At 37.7% G+C, this 25,015-nt stretch overlaps 2 protein-coding genes and 1 non-coding gene across 3 annotated transcripts; 2 read left to right on the forward strand and 1 right to left on the reverse strand.

The window, feature by feature from the left end:
* The first annotated feature begins 5,982 nt into the window (after positions 1–5,982).
* On the forward strand, positions 5,983–8,070 carry LOC122088463 (galactose mutarotase-like). The gene is made up of 5 exons (XM_042657741.1): positions 5,983–6,327; positions 6,425–6,474; positions 6,898–7,021; positions 7,101–7,208; positions 7,295–8,070. Exons 1-5 carry the CDS (start codon positions 6,111–6,113, stop codon positions 7,918–7,920), a joined length of 1,125 nt encoding a protein of 374 aa, XP_042513675.1. The 5' UTR covers positions 5,983–6,110; the 3' UTR covers positions 7,921–8,070.
* Positions 8,071–17,782: 9,712 nt separating this feature from the next.
* Positions 17,783–17,944, forward strand: LOC122090203. Its single transcript, XR_006143445.1, has one exon. It is a non-coding gene; the product is annotated as a U1 spliceosomal RNA (small nuclear RNA).
* A 1,121-nt stretch (positions 17,945–19,065) lies between these two features.
* On the reverse strand, positions 19,066–23,893 carry LOC122090109 (probable serine/threonine-protein kinase PBL3). The gene is made up of 6 exons (XM_042659952.1): positions 23,471–23,893; positions 22,015–22,370; positions 21,794–21,929; positions 20,883–21,019; positions 20,658–20,781; positions 19,066–19,827 (listed from the first exon to the last, which is right to left on the reverse strand). Exons 1-6 carry the CDS (start codon positions 23,529–23,531, stop codon positions 19,373–19,375), a joined length of 1,269 nt encoding a protein of 422 aa, XP_042515886.1. The 5' UTR covers positions 23,532–23,893; the 3' UTR covers positions 19,066–19,372.
* Positions 23,894–25,015: the final 1,122 nt, after the last annotated feature.

Raw genomic sequence — 25,015 nt, forward strand, 5'->3', positions numbered from 1 at the left:
AAATGTTGATATTATGGCCTCGTGCAATTCTCCAACAAACCATCTTTAATAGCTCAAGGAAAATACTCCTTAGGCTGTCCTTTGTTGAGTAGGTTGACATTATTGAAAAACTTTTCCTTTAAGATTTGTGACCAGAGATGGTCGGGTTTAGTAATCAATCTCCACTTAAGAGTAGAGCTTTGTTATGAGTAAGACTATACATACCTAGGCCTCCTAAGGCTTTGGATTTGCACATTGACGATCTAGAGATGATAGCTAATTTTTTTTCCCAGAATTAAGAATGACCTCTCAAAAATCTAGCACTGGTTGAATCAAGATGTTTTCAGACATTCTGAGTGGAATAAACACCATGCATGTTGTCATTTATAAGGTCTCTTTGGTTCATCAGTTCATCAAGTTAGATGTGGACAGCATCCTTACTTTTTTTTTAAGGGACAAAGGACACAGCCAAGGTGGATCAATGCATCAATGATGATTTCTAAATCCACTTGCTTTGGTACACTTTTCACTTGCTATCTGTATCTCCTCTTCTCTAGTTTTAGTTTGATGCATTGATTAGTATTTAATAGCAGAGTGGATATATGGTAATGGAAAGTTTTCTGTAATTTTGTAGGGTCTCACCGTCACGTGGAGAGTGTATTTAGTTGCAGAACTGGTTGTAATCTGCTGAACCTGAATCTCAAGTTTCTATGCAGCTGAAGGAGTGATCAGTGCTGTTTGTCAACCTGAAAACAGACTTCTATTGATAGGGATATTGGAATCTTGATCTAACAGTTGGGACTTAAATCCGTATTTTCGTGGATTTTGTTTGGGTTTCATAGAGATGTTTCCCTCTCAGCTCATCTAGTCTTCGTACATTTGCTTCTCTCAGACCTTGCAGTAGCGGGAGCCTTGTGCACTGAATTGCTCCCTAAACTTGTTTCACTCTTGGTTATTGAGCTCTCTTGTAGTTTTGTAGTTCTCTTTAATGGATTAGTTTTTTCATCAAAAGAAAAGTCTTTATACATGGAGTCATGGGTACATTGCTATTAGGGTGGAAGAGTTGGTCTCTTAATAAAGACACTAGCCGATAAAATTTGTAAAACTAAAACTTTCTCCCAGGATTTGTCCGTAAAATATTCCCTATTCGTTCTCGACAAAGTCAGAATGGGAGTTGTATTCGTTCTTGACACAATCTGAGCTCTCAGAGCTTAACTCATTCCTGAGCGTCTGCAACAAGAACAGAGCTCTCAGGTTACTGAAACAGCTTTTCTCTTCATGTAAGAGTTTGGTTCGATTCACCTTTTTCCCATGTTCGGTAGGTTTGTCAATCAGTTGGTTCGGTTCGGCTTTGGTTTGGTTGAATCGATTTCGGTCTAGGAATGAGGGAGACCAAAACCAATACATTAAGGAACTATACCGGTTTATATTGGTTTACTATTGAGCTTGAACCATAATGAAATCTTACATTCATAATTTATAATGACAAGATTTAACGAAAAAAAAACACTTTAAGTTTATGATTAAATCATGATTTATCATTGTAAGGAAAAGATAACTAATATTAAAACCAATGGATAACAAATTACTAAGAAGATAATTAATATTGAAATCACAAAATGAGCCTTATCATCCAATCATTCATTTAACTATCCAATTAGTTTTGTATAGCGAATAAGGAAATCAATGGAAGCATTATTACAATTTACAAATCAATTTCTCTATTCATAACCTAATATTTTCAATGATTTGTAACAATTCTCCTTACAATAAAAAATATTCTCACTAATATTGTATAAAATGGATAGTTAATTCACCGGTTTATAATCTCATAATCATTTATTTTTTTATCGGTTTCATTCGGTCTGGTTATTAATCGGTTCGGTTTGGACCGATTTTTAGTCAGTCCCAACATACCTCAGTCCAAAACCAATCCATATTGAATTGGTTTGATTCAGTTTGGGCTAGGTTTTGACACCCCTAATGTTAAGAATAAATAAGATAATTTCTGAAAAATATTGATATGATGATGAAATCACACATGGGTGGCAAGAGATAGGAAAAGAGAAATTGGACCCTTATAATTATAAGAGATCCAATCGTTTGGTGTCTTTTTTCTATCCTAGGTTCCATCTCTAATTGAAGCCTAAGGAGCTTCATTGTTTCGATCCCATTGATCAAGTTCTTTGATCTCCTCTAATGCTCCTCTCTCTGCAGTTGCTTCTTTCATGCCTCTTTTCTTAACCAGAGGGAACGATTGCAGACCATTGAAACAGAAACACAATGTTGTCGTTGACTCGCTAGGTATTACAAATCATTTGAGTTGACTCATCATCTTTGGACTCCGGTGATTTATGTATGTTTTTCTTCCACACCTTTTGGTAAAAATTTATTATTTAATGAATATCAAATAAATGGAACATCGAATTTTTACCAAGCAGATTAGAGTGCCTAACATATTCCTTGGACTATAACTTGACGGGACCTTGATTTCATGGGTAGACCAATTTATCCTGGAAGGAATCATTTGAAATCCAATTTTATATGTGGCCCTAAGTTTTAATCTAGATGGCCACTATATATTAGTTATTTAGAAGCCCATTTTCTTTCAAAAGGAACGGGATTATTTTGGATTCAAAATTTATTTGTGGGTTCTAGATCCTAATTAAGGTGATGACTCTTCATCTTTTGAAGTCCTCTTCCTAAAATGACAGCTCTTTGTTTCCACAGTTGAGAGTCCGTTTTCATTTGAAAGAAGCGGCAACTTTTTATTTTCATAGTTAGATGCCCTCTTTCTCTTGAAAGGAACAACTTTTTCCAAATTCACGAGTGGTAACTCATCATCATATAATATAACCTCTGAGAATCTTGCAACACATTTGATGGGCCCCAATGCCAGATGAGAGAGAGAGAGAGAGAGAGAGAGAGAGAGAGAGAGAATAACCAGTTATACAACATTTTAGTATTATACCCATATTCCATGGCTATGTAAACTTCACATTGAATAAATTCAAATGATAATATAATTATTATTCTACCCTTTCCTAACATGTGTGAAGGGGTGCATCGTGGCCATAGTTACGGGCTTTGGTGTAACCTTCCAAGGTTACGGTTACACCATTTTCCAACTTAGAAAAGAAATAATTGTAACCATTACCCTAGATGGTTATATCACTCACTCCAAATCAATCTATATTTAGTTGTTAAATTTCATTTCATTTTACTGAAATTAAATCAATCACTTGGGTAGGTAATGTAAAATAAAATTGTATCTGAATATAGTCATTACTAAATATAATAAGAAATTTAACTAGTTTATACAATTATGTTCAATAATGAAGACAAAAATTTAGTTCTTTAAATTTTATGTAAGCTAGGAGACTTTTAACTGATGAAGAAGCTTGTGGGCTATTGTTTTGAAATCCAAATATTTTCCTCAAGCTTCTATTAGTGCCAAGCGTGGCTCCCTAGTATGGAATAACATTACTATAATGTTACCTTATTTTCGTTGGATGATGTGTTGACAATCCATGGATTGCATTTTTGGAAAAAAAAAATTCCAAATTATATTGGTAGGATCCCCACTTTTGAAAGTGATCTCATTATTAATAATACTTAGATTGTGCCCTTAGTTAATGCTTATTTTTCTTCTCATGTTTCTAGTGCAATTTTGAGAATGTCTTTAAGCTTGCAATCAAGTTTTTAAAATTTTTAAATTTTTTGATTTTCCCTTCACAAAAAAATGGGAAATTTTTTACTCAAGTTAGCACAAAGTTGTTTATAACATCATTGGTCTTCCATCTAAGAAACTTTGATTTCTTGTGTGTTTGGAGGTCTTTGTGATTTCTAAAGATTCATCCTAAATTTCTTCTATTTTTGTAGAGTTACTCATTGGAGGAATTCCTACCAAGACAAAACTCCCTTGAGATTTGCAAGTTAATCACCTTTATGTGTTGAGCAAGAAAGAAATGAAAAAAATTGACATATTTTTGGTTCCTGTGATGTTACTAAGCATTTCTATGTTGCGATACCATTAGGATTACAGATTGAGCATCCTCTAGGGTCTGTCCATGCATCCTATGTTTGTTAAATTCATTGATTGTTAGTTCATCTTTATTTAAAGATGATTGATTGCAGGGTGTTTTTATCGGTGATGATCATTTTCTTATTTTGTGTGGTTGCAATGAAATAGAATTGTGTTTTTTTAGCTCTAAACCTAATATGTATTCCTTAGTGTGTGTGATTTCTCATTGATTTTATGATTCTATTTTTATTTCTAATCATCAAATTTTCTATCCTCCTTTGGATTTGGCTGGTATGACTTTAATTGAATATCAAGGGCTTCAAACCAAGGAAAACCCTGTTATTGTTTCATAAATCTTGTTTTGTTGTAGCTTTTTGAATCATGATAGTATCAGATGCACACAAGAATCGAAAGCCAAGAGTCACTATGAAGGACTACGGCGTGTTAAAGATTAAGTATGACAAGAATTATATGTTTGGTCTAGTTGTCGGGATATGATTCAATTGTTCAAAGATAATGGATATTAGCAATAGCCTTGAGATTGGGCCACTCACATGGGGTATTTAATGCTCTTCACTGCTAGTCCATGCGGTCGTGGGATCAATATAGGCCCACAGGACTAGTCAAACCAAAGACTTGGATACCGATTGTATAAAAAAAAGATCTTGAAATATCTTCACTCTCCTGTATGATATTTTTTAGCTTATTAAATCCTTTAAATATATATCATTTGTTGGAAAAGATAAGAATGATTTTAGTAGCCGATAGATTAGCTAAACTAATTAGAATTTGAAATAATAATAATATTACTATTATAACAATAGTTGATGACATACACAAGTTTCTTTTGTTTTTTTTTGCAGCCAAACTTAGCCCTTTTTTGAAAAAATGGGAGACGCACTAGTTAGGGCTATTCAACAAAATCCAAGGGTGTGGTTCTCTTTTTCTCTTGCCAACTGGAGCTGACCTCGACCATTCACTCAGAAAATTCAAACACGTGCACCTACTTTCACCATCGGAGTCTCTGAACTAAGATAAGGATATATGTGATTTGATGTTGACATCCATTGTGAGGTAATAACAGTTTTCATTAATAATAGAGAAAAAGGGTTTCAAGTTCTCTTCCTCATGCTCACTATATTTAAAAAAATATTCTTCATAACCCAGTAACTCATATTGTTAATAATTTAAAAAGAAAATAAAGAGATTCAATTTTTGATATTACCCTTATATAAATCTTAAAAATTTTTTTTGAGCTGCTAGCCCTGAATCCTTGGATGGACCCCTCAGCTCAATTTTGCCCAAGGAATGTAGATATGTAACAGGTGGGTCGACTCCTCTAGGCCTCAAGCTCTACAATCTTTCAAGAGTTCTTGAAAGACAACTCACAATACAAACCACATAATACAATACATCAACCCTCAATAATACTAAAAGGAAAAAGGTCAGCACATGACTCTTTATATATAAATCAACATCCTGTGAAACTCATCTCTCCCCCTCGGATAGACCTTATCTACTATGTAATAGAGGCGGCAGCTGAGATGTAACAGCTTGGAGTGCCTCGAGATGCATGCCCTAAGTATTGGGTTATGTGTTGGAACACGCAAAGTCCTTAGATCTAAGCTGTCACTACTATTGTGCGGTGAGCCGATCCTTCCCCATAGACGTGTATGATACTAACATAAAGAGATAACGTGTCTATGTATATATAATTTTTTTTCTTTTTCCTTTTTAAGTAGAAAACTTTATTATAACAAGAATTTTCTTAAGATGTAAAGATAGACTTCTATATGGTACTAAGTCAAAACCCCAAAATCCTAAAAATAGATGGAAGGTAAAAATAGAGAAGGGAAAGAGAGAAGGAGAGACCCGGCGCAGCATCTTCAGCATTATCCATAAATTGATATCCATATATCCAGTTATGACTTAATGGATGTTCATAAAGACACCTCTCTCTGTCTAATCTTAAGCTGTAATAATTATCTATTGGTGGGTGCGTATATATGTATATATATCGTTTGCAAGCCACTGAGAGCCCCATTGTAACCTCTCGGGTCCTTTTCTTCACTTCTCTCCACTTTTTTTCTTCCAATAGATCCCAAAAATGGCTAGGATTTCTGTGATTCTCTGTTTTGTTTGTGTTGCCTTCTTATCGATTATATTATCCGCAGCTTCCCATAAGGATGTGGCTTCAGATCATTCTGAACATTCAAAAAAGAAAGAGAGTGTTGGGTTTTATGAGATTAAGAAGGGCGATTTCTCCATCAAGTTCACTAACTGGGGTGCCTCCATTGTGTCTGTCATTTTACCTGATAAACATGGTATTGCTTCTTTCCTTTTTCTTCCTCTCTTTACTTCTTTTTTGTGATTTTTGTTCATATTTTTCTGATTTCCTCTTTTTTTTCCCCCCTCATTCAGGGAAGTTAGATGATATTGTTCTTGGTTATGATAAGATCTCAACATACAAGGTGAGATGATCTTATGATTTTGCTCTCTCTCTCTCTCTCTCTCTCTCTCTCTCTCTCTCTCTCTCTCTCTCTCTCTCTCTCTCATCTGGGCATTTTTTGCATTGATGTTTGATTGATTTCTGATGATGGGTTTTGATTACTAACCTCAATCAGAATTTTGGTAATAAGTACTTTTCAGTTTTTATTTTGTTATCCTGCCAAAAAAAGGAAGATAGAAATTAAAACAGGGAGATGCAGGGGAAGATATATTCTTCAGAGCTTAGGCATTTTTAGTTAAGAAATTTTGGGGGTTGTAACAGGATTCCTGAGATTCAGTCGATGTGTTTAGGATTTTGGGTTCTATCTTCTCATGGCTTTCCTTATTGTTTCCAACATAAATGTTCTGATCGAAACTAAGTATCTTGGATTGAATCTCCTCTGCAGAATGATACAACATACTTTGGTGCCACAGTAGGAAGGGTTGCTAATAGGATTGGAGGGGCCAAATTTACCATTGATGGAAAAACCTATAAACTATCTGCAAATGAAGGGAAAAACACTCTTCATGGTAATCATTTCTTCTTTTCTTTGTGTTTCAAATTGTTTCAAGTTTACTGATTGGTTTGATGGACTATTATGTGTTTAAGGTGGTGTCAGAGGATTTAGTGATGTTATTTGGAAGGTAAGCAAGCATGTACCAGATGGTCAAGCCCCTTACATCACATTCAGCTATCACAGTCATGATGGTGAACAAGGTTAGTCTTTTTTTTCCGTTTAATCCTTGTTTGATTGGAACTCGTTAATTAATTATTGCCCATTACTGTTCTATAATGTATTGCAGGTTTTCCTGGTGATGTGAAGGTGAGGGTAACATATATGATCCTTGGGGGAAGCAAGTTAAATGTGATCATGAAAGCCAAAGCTGTTGATAAGGCCACCCCTATCAATTTGGCTCAGCACGCCTACTGGAATCTTGGTGGGCATAACAGTGGTGATATCTTATCCAACACAATACAGATCTTTGGTTCCCACATTACTCCCGTTGACAAGGAACTCATCCCAACCGGCAAGATTGAGGCGGTGAAGGGGACACCATATGATTTAACTGAACCCACTGTTATTGGAAGCAAGATCCATAAGCTCACTGGTGGAGGATATGATATCAATTATGCACTAGATGGGAAGGAGACTGCAGGGTCTCTGAAGAAGGCTGCCATTGTTCATGATAGCAAATCAGGAAGAGTTATGGAGCTGTGGACTAATCAGCCTGGGCTGCAGTTTTACACTTCAAATATGGTCAAGAATGTGAAAGGGAAAGATGGAGCAGTGTATAACCAGTATGCAGCAATGTGTTTGGAGACTCAAGGGTTTCCTGATTCTGTGAATCACCCCAATTTCCCTTCACAGATTGTGTATCCTGGGAAGTCATACAAGCATTTCATGATTTTCAAGTTCTCAACAAAATAGGATATATAATAGATGATGAATAAGATAGTACTTCTGAGAAACAATGTGGAACCCTTTTGTGTGTGTATGAGAGGGTAGCTAATAAGAGGATATGTAAAGCCATTGGTGGTAGTTATTTCATTTCAATGAAATTTGTTTATTTTTTAAAAATTTTGTGTTTTGTGTTCATATAGATACTTTTGGAAGCTTCAGGTTCATGGAAGCATTTTTTTATTAGTATTTATCTCACAGTCGATATCAGTGACTCTCTCTAATCCATAGACTGAAACAAGGCAGTGTGAGCACAGCACACCTTGTGCATTGTGGCTATTGAATGGGAGAAACCAAATAGACACAAGTCCTCATAGCTAATGTGGAATCATACTTCTAAAATTAATTTGATCCAAGTTTGATGACCATGTGGATTGACCCCTAGTCAGCTGCCTAGTACAGTACACCCAAAAAAAATCCCAGTATGTGGTTTTGCTTAATATATCTAATAATAGAACGTAGGAAGACAATTTCTTTAATATTCGTAATAGTAATATAATATATGGAAAAAACAACTGTTTGTGCTCTCATTAATCTGTCTCTATCTCTTTCCTCCCCTGAGAAAAAACAGAGCGATTATTCTCTGCAGTGACTACGACGGTGCAGTGAGTCATCGGATGGCTGAGACCATTCGGACACGCCCCAAGGCCCTCTTGGTCATCCGATGCTCACCACACTACCACACTCACTGCAGAGGATCTTCACACGAAAAAACATATCGACCCTTTGATTGAGGGAGAGGAGAGACACAAGGAGCCTTGGTGTAAGCCGCGCTTATGGATCAAGAACAACTTCCTGTAATAAATGGGATAGAGTTTTGTCCATGAGAAGCCTCTGTGCCATAGACACAGGGGCATACAATGACCATCGTGCGCCTGCCTGGGATTGCGCATCCCTACAAGTCCCTCTTGCGGACAGAAAACACTTGCCTATTATTTAGGGGAAACCGTTTTTTGTGGGGGGGGGAGTGTGGCCTTTGTACCAAGACACATAGGGAGCAAAATGACCACCCCCTCTTTAAATGAAAAATTACCCCTCTAGATGCTTTCTCGTGCGTTCTTTTTAGTCCTCACGTATGTATAAGAACAACACTCATCCAATAAAAAACACTTACCCTAGACTTAGAGAAGGTACAAGGTATCACAAGACGTCAAGGACTAAATTGACTTAAAATTAGAAATCCTATCTTGCGTGACAAATTGGACCACATAAGGATTAAGACAACATATAAGGATTTAGATAACTATTATAAAATCTCACTAAGTCTGTCATTGTGGATTGTTTTGATTAATGTGAGTCAAGTTCCACTGTATGAGACAAAGGAATCCTTGGAAGCTCTATGTGCGTGTGTGTGTGTGTGTGTGTGTGAGAGAGAGAGAGAGAGATCTTTTTGATATGTCTCACAGACTAATTTTTTTTTTTTTTTTTTTTAGGGTAAAATCCCTTACTACTTTCACGTTTTGCTAGCCTCTACTTGTCTCTTTGTTCATTATTTTTCTTTAGCAAGGGAGCTTGTGAACAATGGTCTTTTTGACATCCTTTACTTATAATGCCAATAAAGGAATTTCACAAGCATTGTTATGACAGGACAAAGCACCCTAGAGGAGCCAAAGCAAAAGAGAACCCTTTTAACTGCAAAATTTTCAGTCCTTCAACCCTCTCTTGGGTACAGGCTGGAAAAGGAGGCACCGGCCTCCTTCAACCCCTTCCCCATTGGGATTTTGCTTTTCTTATCTATGTGTGCACTACATCAGTACTGGCGAAAAAGAGATTGGTTTAACTTAAGAAGAAGGGGTGTGCTTGTGTCCAGATCTTCTCCAGCCTCTCTAGCAAGCTTTTGATGGATTTAGATCTTTCCAGCTACTAGGATGCCCAACATGTATCCAATGGTTGGAAAGACTTAGGGGTGCATGTCCATGTATTGGGTTGTGTGCCTAGGTCCTCCCAACTGTCAGATGCTGATGCCCAACAACTGGAGATGATCTAAATCTACATTGGATGGTTGGGAGGGCCTTCGGCTGTGTGTAGGTCCCCAGTTATCCATGTGGGCTAGGGGATTGGACAAGATCTGGATGTGGTGGGTTGGGTTGGGTTGGGTGCTTGTGGGACCCATCAGCAGCAAGTACTTGGTTGTACCCCACTCCCGTTTCTTGAGAGGGGGCCAGGCTATATATCCCCAACGGTTGGCTAGTTGCGACAGATAACAAATTCAAGTGGGCTCTATGTGGTTTGCATTTTCTTATATTGAGAGCTTCTCATTATTTTATAGAAGCCCACAGCCACGTCGAGGACGGGTAAAGCCTACCGAAGCAGCAAGGAGCACTGAGCAAAGATAGATGAGGTAATGAAATTCCCATGGGTTGGACCACACCACAGGCAAAAGTCCTCTCCTTTCAGTCTGAGTAGGTAGCCATTGGCCCTTCTAATGCCCAATAGGATTATCATTGGCCAGCGGCACTTAGTAGGATAGTAGATAAAAAAAAAAAAAAAGGCCTTGTACTAGATTCAATCAGGAACTTTCTCTCCCTGAAAAGAAAAGAAAAAAGGGAATATGTGTTCACTTGTCATTCCTATCTAATAGAGGAAATTAGATTGAAAATTTCAATTAGACAATATCTAAAACTGCCCTTGTGAGAGAAGCAGCTCAAACTGGAGGGGTTTAGTTGAGGTTCTCAATTAGATCAATGTGGGTTAGTTCAATGGGTGTAGGTCAAAATTGGTCGAGACCGATCCCGATTCCGATTCCAGCTGATCTGTATCCAATATCTAGTGTTATGGATCTTATGGTAGACTATGGCCAATTCCTAACCAATCCATATCTACAGAAGGCAGAAATGGCTGGCCTACTTTGTCTGTTAGATCAAACACCAATAAAATACGAAAATAAAGAGACAATAGATCCGTACAACACAGAGATTTAACGAGTTTCACACACTAGGGTGATGTACTACGTCCTTAGGAGAAGAAGAAGATGTTTCATTATGCAGAAGAGAGATTACACCCAAGCAACGGCGAGAAAACTCGCATTGAAACCCTAGCTTGAAAAACCCCCCAAAATACAATGACTTTCTCAACAAGCAACAGTACATTATATACTCCAAGTCACTGGTCGACCTATCGGGTCACAGTCGATCTGGTCGAACCATACCATTAGGGCTACACCCCTTCACCCCCATACGAAATCAATGATGGGCTCCGGGCTTGGGCCTATCTGCCCAACCCCTCTGCTTCCATCACAGATCTCAGAAAACTTTCCATTTGAGTCGCCACCAAAATATGTCGGAGTGGGTCAATCTTCAAAATGGGTTAAGAATTCGAGACGAACTTAACAAATATCCTCTTTGGCTTGGATTTTTCTCCAACAAACAAACAAATAGCTAAAATCTTCATCTTCTCCAATAGCCCTCCAAAGGGCTGAACTCAAACACAACAAACACCAAGTAAGTTCAAGCAATGCTCGAACTTACCAACATACAAAAGCTTAGTCAACATATCAGCTAGATTTATCTTCAGTGCCAATTTTCAACGCTTGAATATTACCTTGAGCAATTATCTCTTTTATGAAGTGATACCGAACATCAATGTGTTTTGTCCTCTCATGATACATCGGACCTTTAGTTAAGTGAATAGCACTTTGGCTATCACAATGGACAACAGTCATCCCATGATCCATACTGAGTTCTTCCAACAAACCTCTAAGCCAAATAGCCTACCTCAGTCACTACCATATACTCTGTTTCAATAGTAGATAATGCAACTGTAGCCTGTAAAGTAGCTTTCCAACTAACCGTACTTCCTCCAAGAGTGAATACATAGCCTGTGAGTGACATCCTCTTGTCAAGATCACATATATAATATAAATCAACATAACCACATAAACTATCACCATTCCTCCCAAACTCCAAACAAACACCAGAGGTCCCTTTCAAGTACCTAAGTATCCACTTCACTACTTCCCAATGAGCTTTACCTGGACATGACAAATATCTGCTCACCACACTGATAGCTTGTGTATCAAAATGAGTGCAAACCATAGCATACACAATGGAGCCAACTGCACTAGAGTATGGAACACGTGAGATATACTCCACCTCTTCATCTGTCTGAAGTGATAAAGCAGCTGAAAGTCTAAAATGAGATGCAAGAGGAGTACTTACAAGTTTGGCATCTTTCATGCCAAAACGATTCAATACCTTCTTAGTGCACTTTTGTTGAGATAGCCACAGTTTCCCTACTTTTCTATCCTTCTTGATCTCCATACCAAGGATCATCCTTGCTGCCCCCAAATCTTTCATCTCAAATTCAAAACTTAATTGTTCCTTCAACTTGTTGACCCCATTCCTGTTTTTTGCTGCAATCAACATATCATTAACATAAAGCAACAAATATATGAATGACCTATCAAAGAGCTTTCTGAAATAAACACAATAGTCATATTGACACGTGTAGTATCCAAAACTAGCCATAACTGAATCAAACCTTTTATACTACTGTCTAGGAGACTATTTCAAACCATATAGGGACTTCTTCAACAAGCATACATGGTCCTCCTTACCTTTAATAAGTCTTCAGGTTGATGCATATAAATCTGTTCTTCTAGTTCACCATGTAAGAATGTTGTTTTCACACCAAGTTGCTCTAACTCCAAATCATGCATAGCAACTAAAGCAAGTAAGACACGAATAAAGCTATGCTTAACAACAGGTGAGAAAATATCATTAAAATCAATTCCTTGAACCTGACTGTAGCCCTTTGCAACCAATTGTGCCTTGTTCCTAGCATCTTCAACACCTGAGACAGATTCCTTCTTCTTAAAGACCCATTTACAACCAATAATTTTCTTCCATGTTCTCGGCTTGATCAGCTCCCAAGTCTGATTTTTATGAAGAGATTTCATCTCCTCATCAATGACAATCAATCATTTTGTAGAATCAATTGAAGTAACAGCTTCAGAATATGTTGAAGACTCACTATTTTTAATTGTATCTGCAACAGACAATGCATAAGCAATGAATTCAGCATGCCCATACTCTTGTGGTTGTCTAATATTCCTCCTTGGTCTATCTTTGGCAATGATGTACTGTTCTTCTTCTTAATTCTCTTGAGCATCATCTCCTTCAGTGAAAGTAGGCAACTGAATGGAAGTAAATTGTGCTTTGTTTAAAGATAAACTACAAATTTCAAATTCCACCTTCTCTCTAGATTTTTCTTAACCTTCATCATAATGAACATGAGCTTCTTTCTTAGGATGCAACATAGCAGATTCATCAAAAGTAACATCGCTGCTAATAAGAAAATTTGGTGACTTTGGGTCAGGACATCACAACCTATATCCCTTCACTCTAGATCCATACACAAGAAAAATGCATTTATTGGCCTTAGGTTTCAACTTTCCTTCATTCACATGTGCATAAGCAGGACATCCAAATACTTTTAAATTAGAGTAGTCTACAGGCTTACCTGACCAGATTTTTTCTGGAGTCTTACACTCAATAGCTATGCAAGGAGATCAATTCACCAACAAGGTTGCTGTGTTAATTGCTTCTGCCCAGAACTCCTTGCCCAATCATATATTTGATAACATACACCTCACATTTTCTAAAAAGGTTTTATTAATACACTCTGCTACTCCATTCTGCTGGGGTGTTTTAATAAGTGTATGGTGTCTTGCAATACCTTCATTTTTGCAGAACTCATTAAAGTCACATTCACAAAACTCTAGGCCATTGTCGGTTCTCAACCTTTTAATTTGTTTCCAAGTTTGCTTCTCAAGCAAATTCTTTCAATGTTTGAAAGTGACAAATATTTCATTTTTGTGCTTCAAGAAATAGACCCAAACCTTCCTAGAGAAATCATTAATGAAAGTAAATAAGTACCTTGCACCAACCCCCTTTGAAGCAACCCTGGAGGGCCCCCATAGGTTTGAATGAATGTAGTCTAAAGTTCCCTTGGTTATGTGAATAGCTGTACTAAAACTGTCTCTTTTCTGCTTCTCAAACACACAATGCTCACAGAACTCCATTGTTCTTATACTCTGACCACACAACAAGCCCCTTTTACTTAATAAAGCCATCCCTCTTTCACTCATATAGCCTAACCTCATGTGCCATAAATTTGTGACATCTGATTCAGACATAGATGATGAAGTGCTGCAACAAACCCAGTGACTGTAGTACCCTGTAACACATACAAACTACCAACTTTGATTCCTTTCATCAACAAGATAACACGCTTGGTGATCTTCATGACTCCACCTTCAGTTGTATACTTGCACTCATTTGAATCAAGAGTGCCTAAACTGATAAGATTCTTTTTTAAATCAGGAACATGCCTCACATTAGACAAGGTTCTAACGATGCCATCATACATCTTGATATTGATCGTTTCTATTCAAATAGTCTTACAAGAGGCATTATTTCTCATCAACACAATTTCACCTTGAACTGATTCGTATGTGAAGAACCATTCACAATTAGGACACGTATAGTAAGAACAACCAGAGTCAAGAATCCATTAATCCTATGATTTGACTCTATCATCAGTCATCAAAAGCATATCAGACTCACTCTCATCTTCAGCAATAATAGCTTCTGTAGAATCATCTCTCTTCTGTTAATTTTGGGCACTATCACCTGCTTTCTGCTTATTTAAAAGCTTATAGCATTCAGATTTAATATGCTCCTTTTTCTTACAGTAATTACAGGTAAAATTCTTGTGTTTAGATTTTGATCTAGCCTTCTTTTTATCACCATCTGAACCCCTTTCATTTGTTCTCCCTCTAGCTACTAAACCAACACCATCAAATTTATTAGTAGACGTCAACTCATCATCAATATTCTGCTAGCTTTGCAGATTCATTTTGACATCCTCAATAGAAATTGTCTCTCTACCATAAATCATGGTATCCCTAAAATGCTTATAAGATGGAGGCAGAGAATATAACAATAATAGGGCCAAATCTTCATCATTTATTTTAACATCTATCATTTTTAAATCAGTAATAATAGAATTGAACTCAGATATGTGGGATTTAATAAAAATATCTTCACCCATATGAAGGGTAAATAGTTGTTGCTTTTATCTCAACCTATTGGTGAGGGATTTTGTGAAGTAAAGATTCTCTAAATTCGCCCATAACTCTGCAACCGTTTTCTCTGAGACAACTTCCTGTAGAACATCATTCGAAAGACACAATTGAATAGCTAAAAGGGCTTTATCATCCAAATTGTTCCAATCATCATCGAACATAGTTACAGGTTTATTCGCCTTCCTAAATAAGGTTTTCTTCAAACCCTACTGCTTAAGAACAACTATCATTCGAACTTGCCATAAACTAAAACTGATGTTGTCGTCGAACCTATCAATATTGTATTTCATTGAAGCCATGGATCAAAGTAACCCAAAGCTCTGATACCAATTTGTTAGATCAAACACCAAGAAAATACGAAAATAAAGAGACAATAGATCTACACGACACAGAGATTTAACAAGGTTCATACACCAGGGTGATGTGCTACGTCCTCGAGGGAAGAAGAAGATGTTTTACTATGCAGGGGAGAGATTAACCCAAGCAGCAACGAGAAAACTCGCCCTGAAATCCTAGCTCGAAAAACCCAAAAAATACAATGACTTTCTCAACAAGCACCAGTACATTATATACTCCAAGTCACTGGTCGACCTATCGGGTCACGGTCGATCTAGTCGAACCATACCGTAGCTCCCACACCCCTATACAAGATCAATGATGGGCTTGGGGCTTGGGCCTACCCGCACAACCCCTTTGCTTCCATCCTAGATCTCAGAAAAACTTTTCATTCGGGTTACGACCAAAATATGTCAGAGCGGATCAATCTTCAAAATGGGTCAAGAATTTGAGACAAACTTAACACTGTCCAATCCTAAGTCCATTATAACCAGTAAAATAAAATATTTCTCTGTTTATTCTGCTATTGCTTAACCCTTAAAAGGCTAGGTTCCAATACCTTTTTTGCAGGAAATGAATCTAACAAAACAGAATTCCTGTGACTTCACTCAAAGCTTAGGGATGAAATAATGTTGAGAGTGCAGGGTGGAGCTTCCCATACAAGAGTAGAAATCGAACAATTCCCCAAATAGAAGTACTTCATCTATGCTTAACATTCCAAAACTTTGTTATGGCTTTTCACAATTAGGAATCCAAAAGGAGCAGATTTTTCTTCTTTTATTAGGATGGCATCAATCTAATGACCTCAATTTTTTGTTTCAAGGATATATTGGGCTTGATTGTACTAATTGAACAGTTCCTCAAGGCTTACTTGCACATTAGTTTTCCATTACAAGGCTACAATCAGGTCTTGCTTGCTTACACCCTAAATATCTGCAAACATAGAGAACTTTGCATACAACTTTCAGTACAAACGACTACCATATGTGGGTTTGAATGATGAAAACATGTGCTGCACAATCACTTATTCAAAGATAAGAACCACATACAGACACAAAAGAAGGGGGGGGGGGGGTGTGGAGGACTCATTAATCACTCCTACTCTAAACAGGAGATCAACCATGTATCTTTTTAAAAACAACAGAAGCCAGTTTTGCATGAATTAGCATTGCTAAATCTTCATTAGTTTACAAAAACCTGGGCAAGCTTTTTTGATGTTGACAAATGCATGTTTCATAGCTGCATCAACAATGCCATTCTAGATCTAAAATAAATCATCTGTGGATGCATTTGTTGAATGATTCAAGAATTGGAGGAAAGAACTGTTATACTCTAAATGCCTTCCCTTTAAACAGTTTAATAAATTGATAAATTGACCATTCTCTTTGTCTCATTGATCATGCTAATATCTGACAGGAGTACATGTAGATATATCACAGATTCCACAAGGTTGCCACCCTTTTAAGCCATATCACTTCTTGCCATATATGGCACTCAAGATTCATATTCAGCTCTTACATGGTCATAGATAAGTCAATACTACCATATGAAGAGATGTTGGGACCACATGTCGAAGAATTTGAAAGGCTTGGAGCTGAAGGAGATGAAGGACTGGACAAAGAGGGAGATGGAAGAGTGGTTGGAGATACCCGGGAGGTCAAAGCAGGCATGACAGGAGGGGAAGAGATTGAGCCAAGTTTCATTAACAAGCACTCGATCAAGCTTACAAGAGACACGGTCACCACCACTTCGGCGGTTTTGCCAAGTGAGAGGAGAGGCAGACCATCTAAAGTCATTCATGGAAAATTCATCAATGCAATCATTGAACGAGTTGACGGAAGTGGGATCAATGGGAGATCCACCGAGCTTCTTGTGGGCAGCACGGACAACACTGAAATCACCTCCAATACCCCATGAGGAGAAGGAGGAGATAGAAGGGGCAAAGGAACGGATATCGGCCCAAAGAGAGCCTCTCAGATGAGTGGTTGAGGGAATAAACAATAGAGAAGAAGGAAGGGGGGGGGGGGAGCCAGCAAGGGAGGAAAATGAGAAGTGGATGACTTGAGAGGAGGAAATGGTGGAGACATGAAGGAGGGGATTCCAAAGAATCCAGATGTGACCTTTTCTCTTTATCATAAGCTTATAAAGAGAAATTGCTAATATGTTTGTTTTTCTAATATATCCCCTTCAGCCTTGAAAAGTTCCATCATTCATCGAGAAATAAAGCAATCTCACATAATTTCTGTATATGCCAAGTTGGCTCCAAATCCAAATAACCAAAACCAGAAGTCATAGATCATGCTATTTCAACAACAATTAACACTACCAGTTTAGTACAATAGCATATAGAAAGACTGATGCAACTTATCAGACACACCAGTCTTACGTTAAGTTAAGATGATTGTTAGTACAATAACCTGGACGGGGTTAATGGGTGATCAAGAAGTCCCATTGCCTAGGTTGGTGACCTCCATTGCACTTGGGAGGGGTGCCCGCCTAACATCTCCCCAAGTGGGAGAGTGTACGTCATAATTTGTGGCAGCGGGGGTAGGCATCCGCGCGCGGCCCCTACCATTTTTAAGTTCTAAAAGTTCTGTAGTTTGAAGATGTTGCATAAATGTCCCAATCTGATCCTGTAAATGATTGTCACTCAGACGATTGGAATTGATGTAAGGAAACAGAAGGTGAGGAAACTGTGGATGCAGAATCGTTAGTGGTCTTTTTCTAGTTGGGGCCATGGTGAAGATATTGCTATTATTTATGCTCTCAGATGGGAGAAGATTGCAGCTGCAGTCTCGGGTAAATCTAGGGCTTCTTGTATGAAAAGGTCACTGAGTTGAAAAGGGGTTTCCATATCTCTAAAGCTAGTGCAGAATTATAACAAGTCCTTACAAAATTGGGGAATAAAGTCCACAGTTTCAAATTTTTTTTTTTTTCTCAAAAAAAAAAAAAAAAAAGATTGTTAGAACAGGAAATTCCTCGCCTCCAATTCTTCCCTTTGCATTAAAGGACCTAAAATGACCTTACAACTCCATATATTTTTTATCAAAGATTCAGTCTACCATAATATTCCTCTCGATCAAATAGTAAATGATATTCTTCTCATCCAAAAAAAAAAAACCCCAATATTTTAACAATGGTGATGATATTATTAATATATTTTGAAACATATCTGAAACTACAATAATATTGTAAATTGAACTGCAACTTGAAATTTATTTTGCTGCCTTGAGATTGAAATTTTTTCACCTTGTTTGCAGCTTCGAAACTTGGAAATAGCCTCTCCTGTGAAGCAGGGGGAAGGCTGCGTACATTTTCCCCTCCCAGACACTGCAGTAGCAGGAACCTCGTCCATTGGGATGCTCATTTTTTTATCATCTTTCTTTTCCTTGGAGCTCAACTTCTTGTTCTTGTAATGTATTTCATTTATTCTGATCTATAATAAGTGGGTACAGATCAACACAGACTGCCAGTTTTTCAAAAAATGATGTGGTTCTCATTAAAACATTTTCTCCACATATAAATCAAGGGAACACTTAGCATGTGGTTAAAAAGTAATGTGCTGCATATGTTACAAAACATTTAAGATTAAAGAAGAATAATCCAAATGATTACATTCTTCATCAAATAGACCATGGTCTAGCCACAGAACTATATTTGAGAAACAAATCATTTCCATGAAGAAAGTGAGATAATCACAATACAATAGAAAACATCTCATTTATATTGTTTAATACAAGTAATAAAAATGATCACATAACCCCAAGGGGGTGGCTCTGTTGGTAATGACCAGCACCTCACAAATAAGAGATCATGAGTTCACCTCTCCTTGGGACCCAATCTATCCAAAAAAAAAATGATGACATTGATCGAGCAAAGAGAAACATTATGTATGATGCAATGTTACACTGAACAAACATCAGTCTGTCAACACACTAAATAAACAATGTGGAAAAAAGTAATTTACATACAAAACCAGGTTGGACAGCAAATCTCTGCTTATCGTACTCGTGGGAACTGCCTGTATGATGGCAATGAAGAACCACCAGGTGCAAGATTGAGAGGGGAAGGATGGTATCTTAGTGGGGATCTGTGGGCCGGATTTGAGGCCTTTTTCTGTTCCGGTTGGCAGTATCTGGCAGCATTTTTGGGGGCTTGGATTTGTTCCAGAGTTGATAAAACCTTAGCCATACGTGGCCGGACTTTTGCTTCACTGCTAAGGCACTGTAAGGCAAGGTTGGCAGCCATGATGGCTCCTTTCTGGGGATACTGGCCCTCCAACTTGGTGTCCATAATCCGGAATAACTTGCGTTTGTCACCCAAATATGGCTTTGCCCAGCCCACCAGGTTTTGCTCTATCCCAATTTTTGTTTCATCAACAGCACGGCGCCCAGTCAACAATTCCAACAATACAACCCCAAAGCTATATACATCACTCTTTGCAGAGAGCCGACCTGTTCAGAAATTTAGACATTATTATGGGTAGGACTTGGGAATCATGAATAAATGAGATTCCACCTAACTGGGACTGGGCTCCAGCCCTGGCATTTGTACACTGTATATGAGGGAAGGACTGCCCATGTCCTTCCATCCTGTATCAAATGTGAGGAATGCTAGCTCCACCCTTTTTCAGTAGGGAAAAATAAGCCAAACAACTGTGCTCATTTCAAGTGTCTTGGCAACACATGTAGGTTGCCTTTACTATTTTTCCCCACTTGCAAGAGTAGGAACGTTAGATTAGCACTCCTCTGTAAATTCTCCACCCTGGGAGCTACTAATATAATGAAAAAGAAATGGTTCCAAGATTTACTCTTAAGGAAGGGAAACTGGTCTGTTTTCGCTTTAAGATTTTGTATTTTCACATTTTCTCACTAGGTCATAGTTCAATTCGGTTTTCTTCTTAAATTTCAATATTTCAGTTTCATTTCCAACTCGATTCTAAGACTTGATAACTTCCATTACCTTTTCCTTTAGATTATAAACTACAGCCTGTCTTTCCGTATTATGGAATCCCATCCATTCAATTATATCTCATTATTTTGTACAGAAAAAGATGCTGCTATACAAGGCTATTATTTTATCAGAAAGATTATGCAGAATCAGCTTAGTCAGCAACCTTAAGTTTTTGAACCACTAGAGCATTCTCGGTTATGAAAAGACAACAATTACAATTAAGGTTAAAAAAAAATATGAAAAGCAGGTAATAGTTACAAAATAAATGAATACAAAAAGTGAAGGAAGTTTGATTTTAACAGCTCTTAAGCAAAAGTGCAAGTAAATGGACCTGTGGCAACATATTCAGGTGCTGCATAGCCATGAGTGCCCATGACTTGAGTGGAGACATGAGTCTTATCACCAGTAGGGCCTGCTTTGGCCAAGCCAAAGTCAGACAGTGTTGCATTAAAATCCTGCATAAGGAAAAGCAAAAAATATTTGGAACATGTCAGAAGATAATTTCCATGTAAAACCCAAGGCAGTAAGGTGTATGCTCCTCTTCTAGTCAGCATACCGCATCTAGAAGAATATTAGAAGCCTTGAAGTCCCTGTATATAACTTGTGATTCAGCATCATGCAAGAAAGTGAGACCTCTAGCAGCACCTATGGCGACTTTCATCCTTATTTCCCAAGATAGCGGCTGGGGCCCTCCTGAAAAACAAGGCATTTGGAAGTTAATAACCAGAGAAACTTCAAGATCATTGATCCACAAAACCTATTTTATGAGTTGACTTAAAATTTTGAGCATCCTCTAATGCATTGTTGGAACCCAACATTCTGACATCTGTTGCCAAACCTTTTAAATATGAACCATGAAATGATTGACATTTCCCATTAAACCAAAATGTGAACTCCATAAGACAGCTAAAACAATTGGGAGCTGAAAGTTGAAAAATAAAGAAACTACAACTGTCTATAATTATTTAAACTAAGTGCCACTGAGATGGACAAAGGGTAGGACTAGAAAGAATATAATTAGAAACAAACCTATTGAAGAGAACTTAAGAGTAGCACTTGTGACAAGATAAGAGAAGTTGACCAGGATGGATATGAGTGCTTATGAGATAACAGAAGATGTAACCTTAAATAAAGGGAATTGCTGAATGTTGATGAAGAGGACATGTCAACTCAGCTTTGATTACGAGTATAAACAGAAGAAAATTTGGACATTTTTTTGTATTTAATTTGGCAATAATGAGTAATCCAACCCAAAGATTTAGACTTCCATTAAGCAATCTAAGAGCTCTCAATTCCTATCGGACTTTGGGAATTGAAGCACCAAAATGGAGGACACAATTACATGATGCCCAGGTATCACCACATTATATAACCTAAAGCAGGGATTTTCCCAGCGGTTTGGAATCTCTCTGTGCTAGGTAAGTCTTCTAACTTCTACTGAAGAATTTGCTGAATGGATTGACTTACGTCCAAATAGATGATTCTCCAAGCTGCCTTTTAGCATGAACTCATAAACTAAAAGCCGATGCTCCCCCTCCAAACAATAGCCAAAAAGTTTAACCAAATTGGGATGATGAAGTCGGCCAAGATAGTTCACTTCTGTCTGCAAGCAATCAATTTGCCCATCAGCAATGGGAAGAGGAAACAAAAGCGAAAGCAAGAAAGTAAAATTAAAGATCAGAACCTACCACCCATTCCTTGTGTCCTTGGAAACCATCTGGCTTAAGTTTCTTGACCGCAACAACCATTCCAGATCCAGGCTTAGTGGCAGCAAGGGTTTGCTCATCAACCCATCCTTTAAAAACACAGCCAAATCCTCCCTCTCCAAGAAGACTATCAGGACGGAAGTTTCTAGTGGCATTTCTCAGCTCACTAAAAGAAAATGCTTTCAAATTCGGTGATGACAATATCTCACCTTCAGACTTTGGAGTAGGACGACTTTCAGCAATAATATTTTCACCATAAGATGAGACTGTCATGCTAGAAACTGCTGAGCTAGCAACCGCTGAAGATAAGGTAGTTCTAGTTGTAGCCTTTGAGTTGCCTGAAGGTCAAAGAATGAAAAACAACATTAGTACTGAAACCTAACAAAAAGAGGCTGATGATTTCCAAGTATAAGAACACTAGTCAAAGAGTGGATTTGAACTGGGTCTGAGAGCAGTTTCGGTAATATGGGAGAACATTTCCCAATTATTAGGATCCTGTGCAATCTCCCATCATATCCATCCATGGTCCGTGGATTTAATTTTTTCATGAGACTGAAAAGAGAAAGTCTACGCTCTAATTACAGCATTCATTTCTAACATAGACACTTCAAAGACTTCCTATCATTAAAACCCAGAGACCCGGCATTTACTTTCCAAGTCCCATGAACAACATGTAGACTCCAGGGCTGTCAAATATGAGAATGATTTAATTGGTTTAAAAGAAAAAATGGTGAAGAATGGTAGTTAGATATAAATTCTCAGACCTCATTCTTCATAGAAAGTGTCCAAAAAAAAAAAAAATGTTCTATCCACTTTTATATGGTTTCTAGATTCACTTCTTTCCGGGATTTAAACATGAAGCCCCTTGAATTCAGAACATCATGAGATAATTCAGAACTTAATTTAAAAAATAATAATAATAGATGGATAAAATGAGTAATTCGCATTACCTTCTAAATTGGCCCCTGGAGACCATTTATGATCATTTATGATCATCTAAACTTAAAACCATAGTCTGTCAACAAGAATTACTATACACAAGGAGAGAACCCACAATTTTTTTTTTTTTTTTTGGTGAAAAAGAGAACCCACAATTAAAGCTGCCAAAAGAATTCACAGTACTTCGTCAAACAGGATCACAACCAAGACTAATAATAGTAGAAAATTCCAATACAGGAAAATAAAAAATTCCCTTACCGAGCTTAAACACTAGAAGGTAATAAGCTATATCCGAAATTCAAGCTCAAAAATGACCAAAGCCTGACAGAATCCGTATTAAAAGGAAAGCTCATTTCAACAATTTTTAATCATATAATAAACATCATAAACTAATACATCAGCAGGACCCGTAATTGAAAAATACCAATAAAACTAAAGCCAAAAGAAACGAGCTAGGATAATGAAGAAGGAAGAAAAATAATAAAGAAAGAAACACTACCAGAAACATTCTGAGTAGTATGAGCGTTGTCTACTCTGGAGGAACCCAAACAGTTACCCATGGATGCTCAAAGCCTCAAAGAGAGCAGTAGCTCCTCCCAGTGAAATAATAAAAAGGGCAATATCGCTCTTTGAAGTCCAGAATCCGGAAAGGTAAAACCAAGTGCCCAATAAAGATTATCTGGAGTCGGCTTCTCCTTCTCTCGTTCTCTGCTGGTTAGGATATGAGAGAAGTGGCGAACCTAAAAATAGGAATACCCAAAGAAGCAAATTCTCTGTAGAGAAGAAGCGAAGGAAGCAGAGGCGAAAACGCTGGGAAGTAACAGAGCCTCCTCTAGTCCAGTATGAAAGACAAGCGTGTAGGACTCTGTCTCTCATGTGGAATAGTTAGAACGGTGGGACACTAGAGACCATTTCCCAGAGCAGCGTTGAAATGTCCAAAGGGCAAATCTAAATTACCATACTATTATTATACGGATAACAAAGTGGTTCCTAATGAGGACTTCTATTTTAAATGAACAAGCATATTACCTGCCAAGAGTATTGCCTCTTTCTTTCTTTCTCTCTCTCTCTCTCTCTCCGTTTTTTTTTTTTTTTTTTTTAACTAAAATTCATTTAGAAGATAAAAAGTTACATGAGGTCAGGAAAAAAAAATATTCAAAACCAAGGAATGAAATATAACCAATTTGTCGTATGTGTCATTGACTGAGGCTTTTAACATAGAGGATGGACAAGCTTCCAACACAGGGGATGGACAAAGCCAATAGCTACCTTGCCTTTGCTTTAACTGAGGAGGCCAAGGGGCTCTGGCCGACCTTGCAACGAGCAACAATGATCGATCACTTTAACTACATAAGAATATAAGGATTCTTTTCACCTAAACAACTGAAGCCGGATACAATCTACAATTTTGGAGAAAAAGGCTTTCTTATTGTGCCCAAAATCTATAGGTAAGCCTCAATATTTGGATCGAGACTTGGTTGCTTGCCTGGATCGCAGCCAAATAGCTACAACTCCTGGTACTAGTCAAGGGAATGGAATCTCAAGGGTAGGAGTGGAGAAATTCACCCAAAGTGGATATTTTCAAACTTGCCCATAGGATTCCATTCCCTTGGCTACTACCATGGGGTTGCAGCTACTTGACGGCAACCCAGGCGTCACTCAGGCAGCAGCAAAATTTTTTCCCAATATTTGCCACGACTAAGAACAATGTGAAGAATGGTTGATGTGGCAATATCATCATCAAAATATAAAGGGGCATTAGGGCTAGGATGCTAGAGTTCCTAAGATTAACCTCTTGACCCAACACCTGGCAATAATCCCTTGATAGCTAGGAAAAAAGAAAGTCTCACCAAAAAAAAAAGACTTCTAGGAAAAGGAGATGGGCAATACTGGGCCAGAACTGTTGATCCTAGTACAAATACATCATCTATCTTCCCCTTTTCAGATGATCAAATTTTCCCTAAAAATTATTACAAAATGATTTTTGTTTTTTGGGTGTATGATCTCGATGAGGGATTGGCCTTTATTAAGACAATATCATAAG

The sequence above is a fragment of the Macadamia integrifolia genome, chromosome 9, assembly GCF_013358625.1.
Source record: "Macadamia integrifolia cultivar HAES 741 chromosome 9, SCU_Mint_v3, whole genome shotgun sequence".
Taxonomy (NCBI): domain Eukaryota; kingdom Viridiplantae; phylum Streptophyta; class Magnoliopsida; order Proteales; family Proteaceae; genus Macadamia; species Macadamia integrifolia.

Coding starts and splice junctions, on each gene's coding strand:
- LOC122088463 (XM_042657741.1), top strand. CDS start 6,111: ATGGCTAGGATTTCTGTGATTCTCTGTTTTGTTTGTGTTGCCTTCTTA. Junction 6,328..6,424: donor CATTTTACCTGATAAACATG/GTATTGCTTCTT, acceptor CCCCTCATTCAG/GGAAGTTAGATGATATTGTT. Junction 7,022..7,100: donor AGGGAAAAACACTCTTCATG/GTAATCATTTCT, acceptor TATGTGTTTAAG/GTGGTGTCAGAGGATTTAGT.
- LOC122090109 (XM_042659952.1), bottom strand. CDS start 23,531: ATGGGTAACTGTTTGGGTTCCTCCAGAGTAGACAACGCTCATACTACT. Junction 22,371..23,470: donor TACTACTCAGAATGTTTCTG/GTAGTGTTTCTT, acceptor TTTGACCTTCAG/GCAACTCAAAGGCTACAACT. Junction 19,828..20,657: donor ACCTGAATATGTTGCCACAG/GTCCATTTACTT, acceptor ATTTCTGAACAG/GTCGGCTCTCTGCAAAGAGT.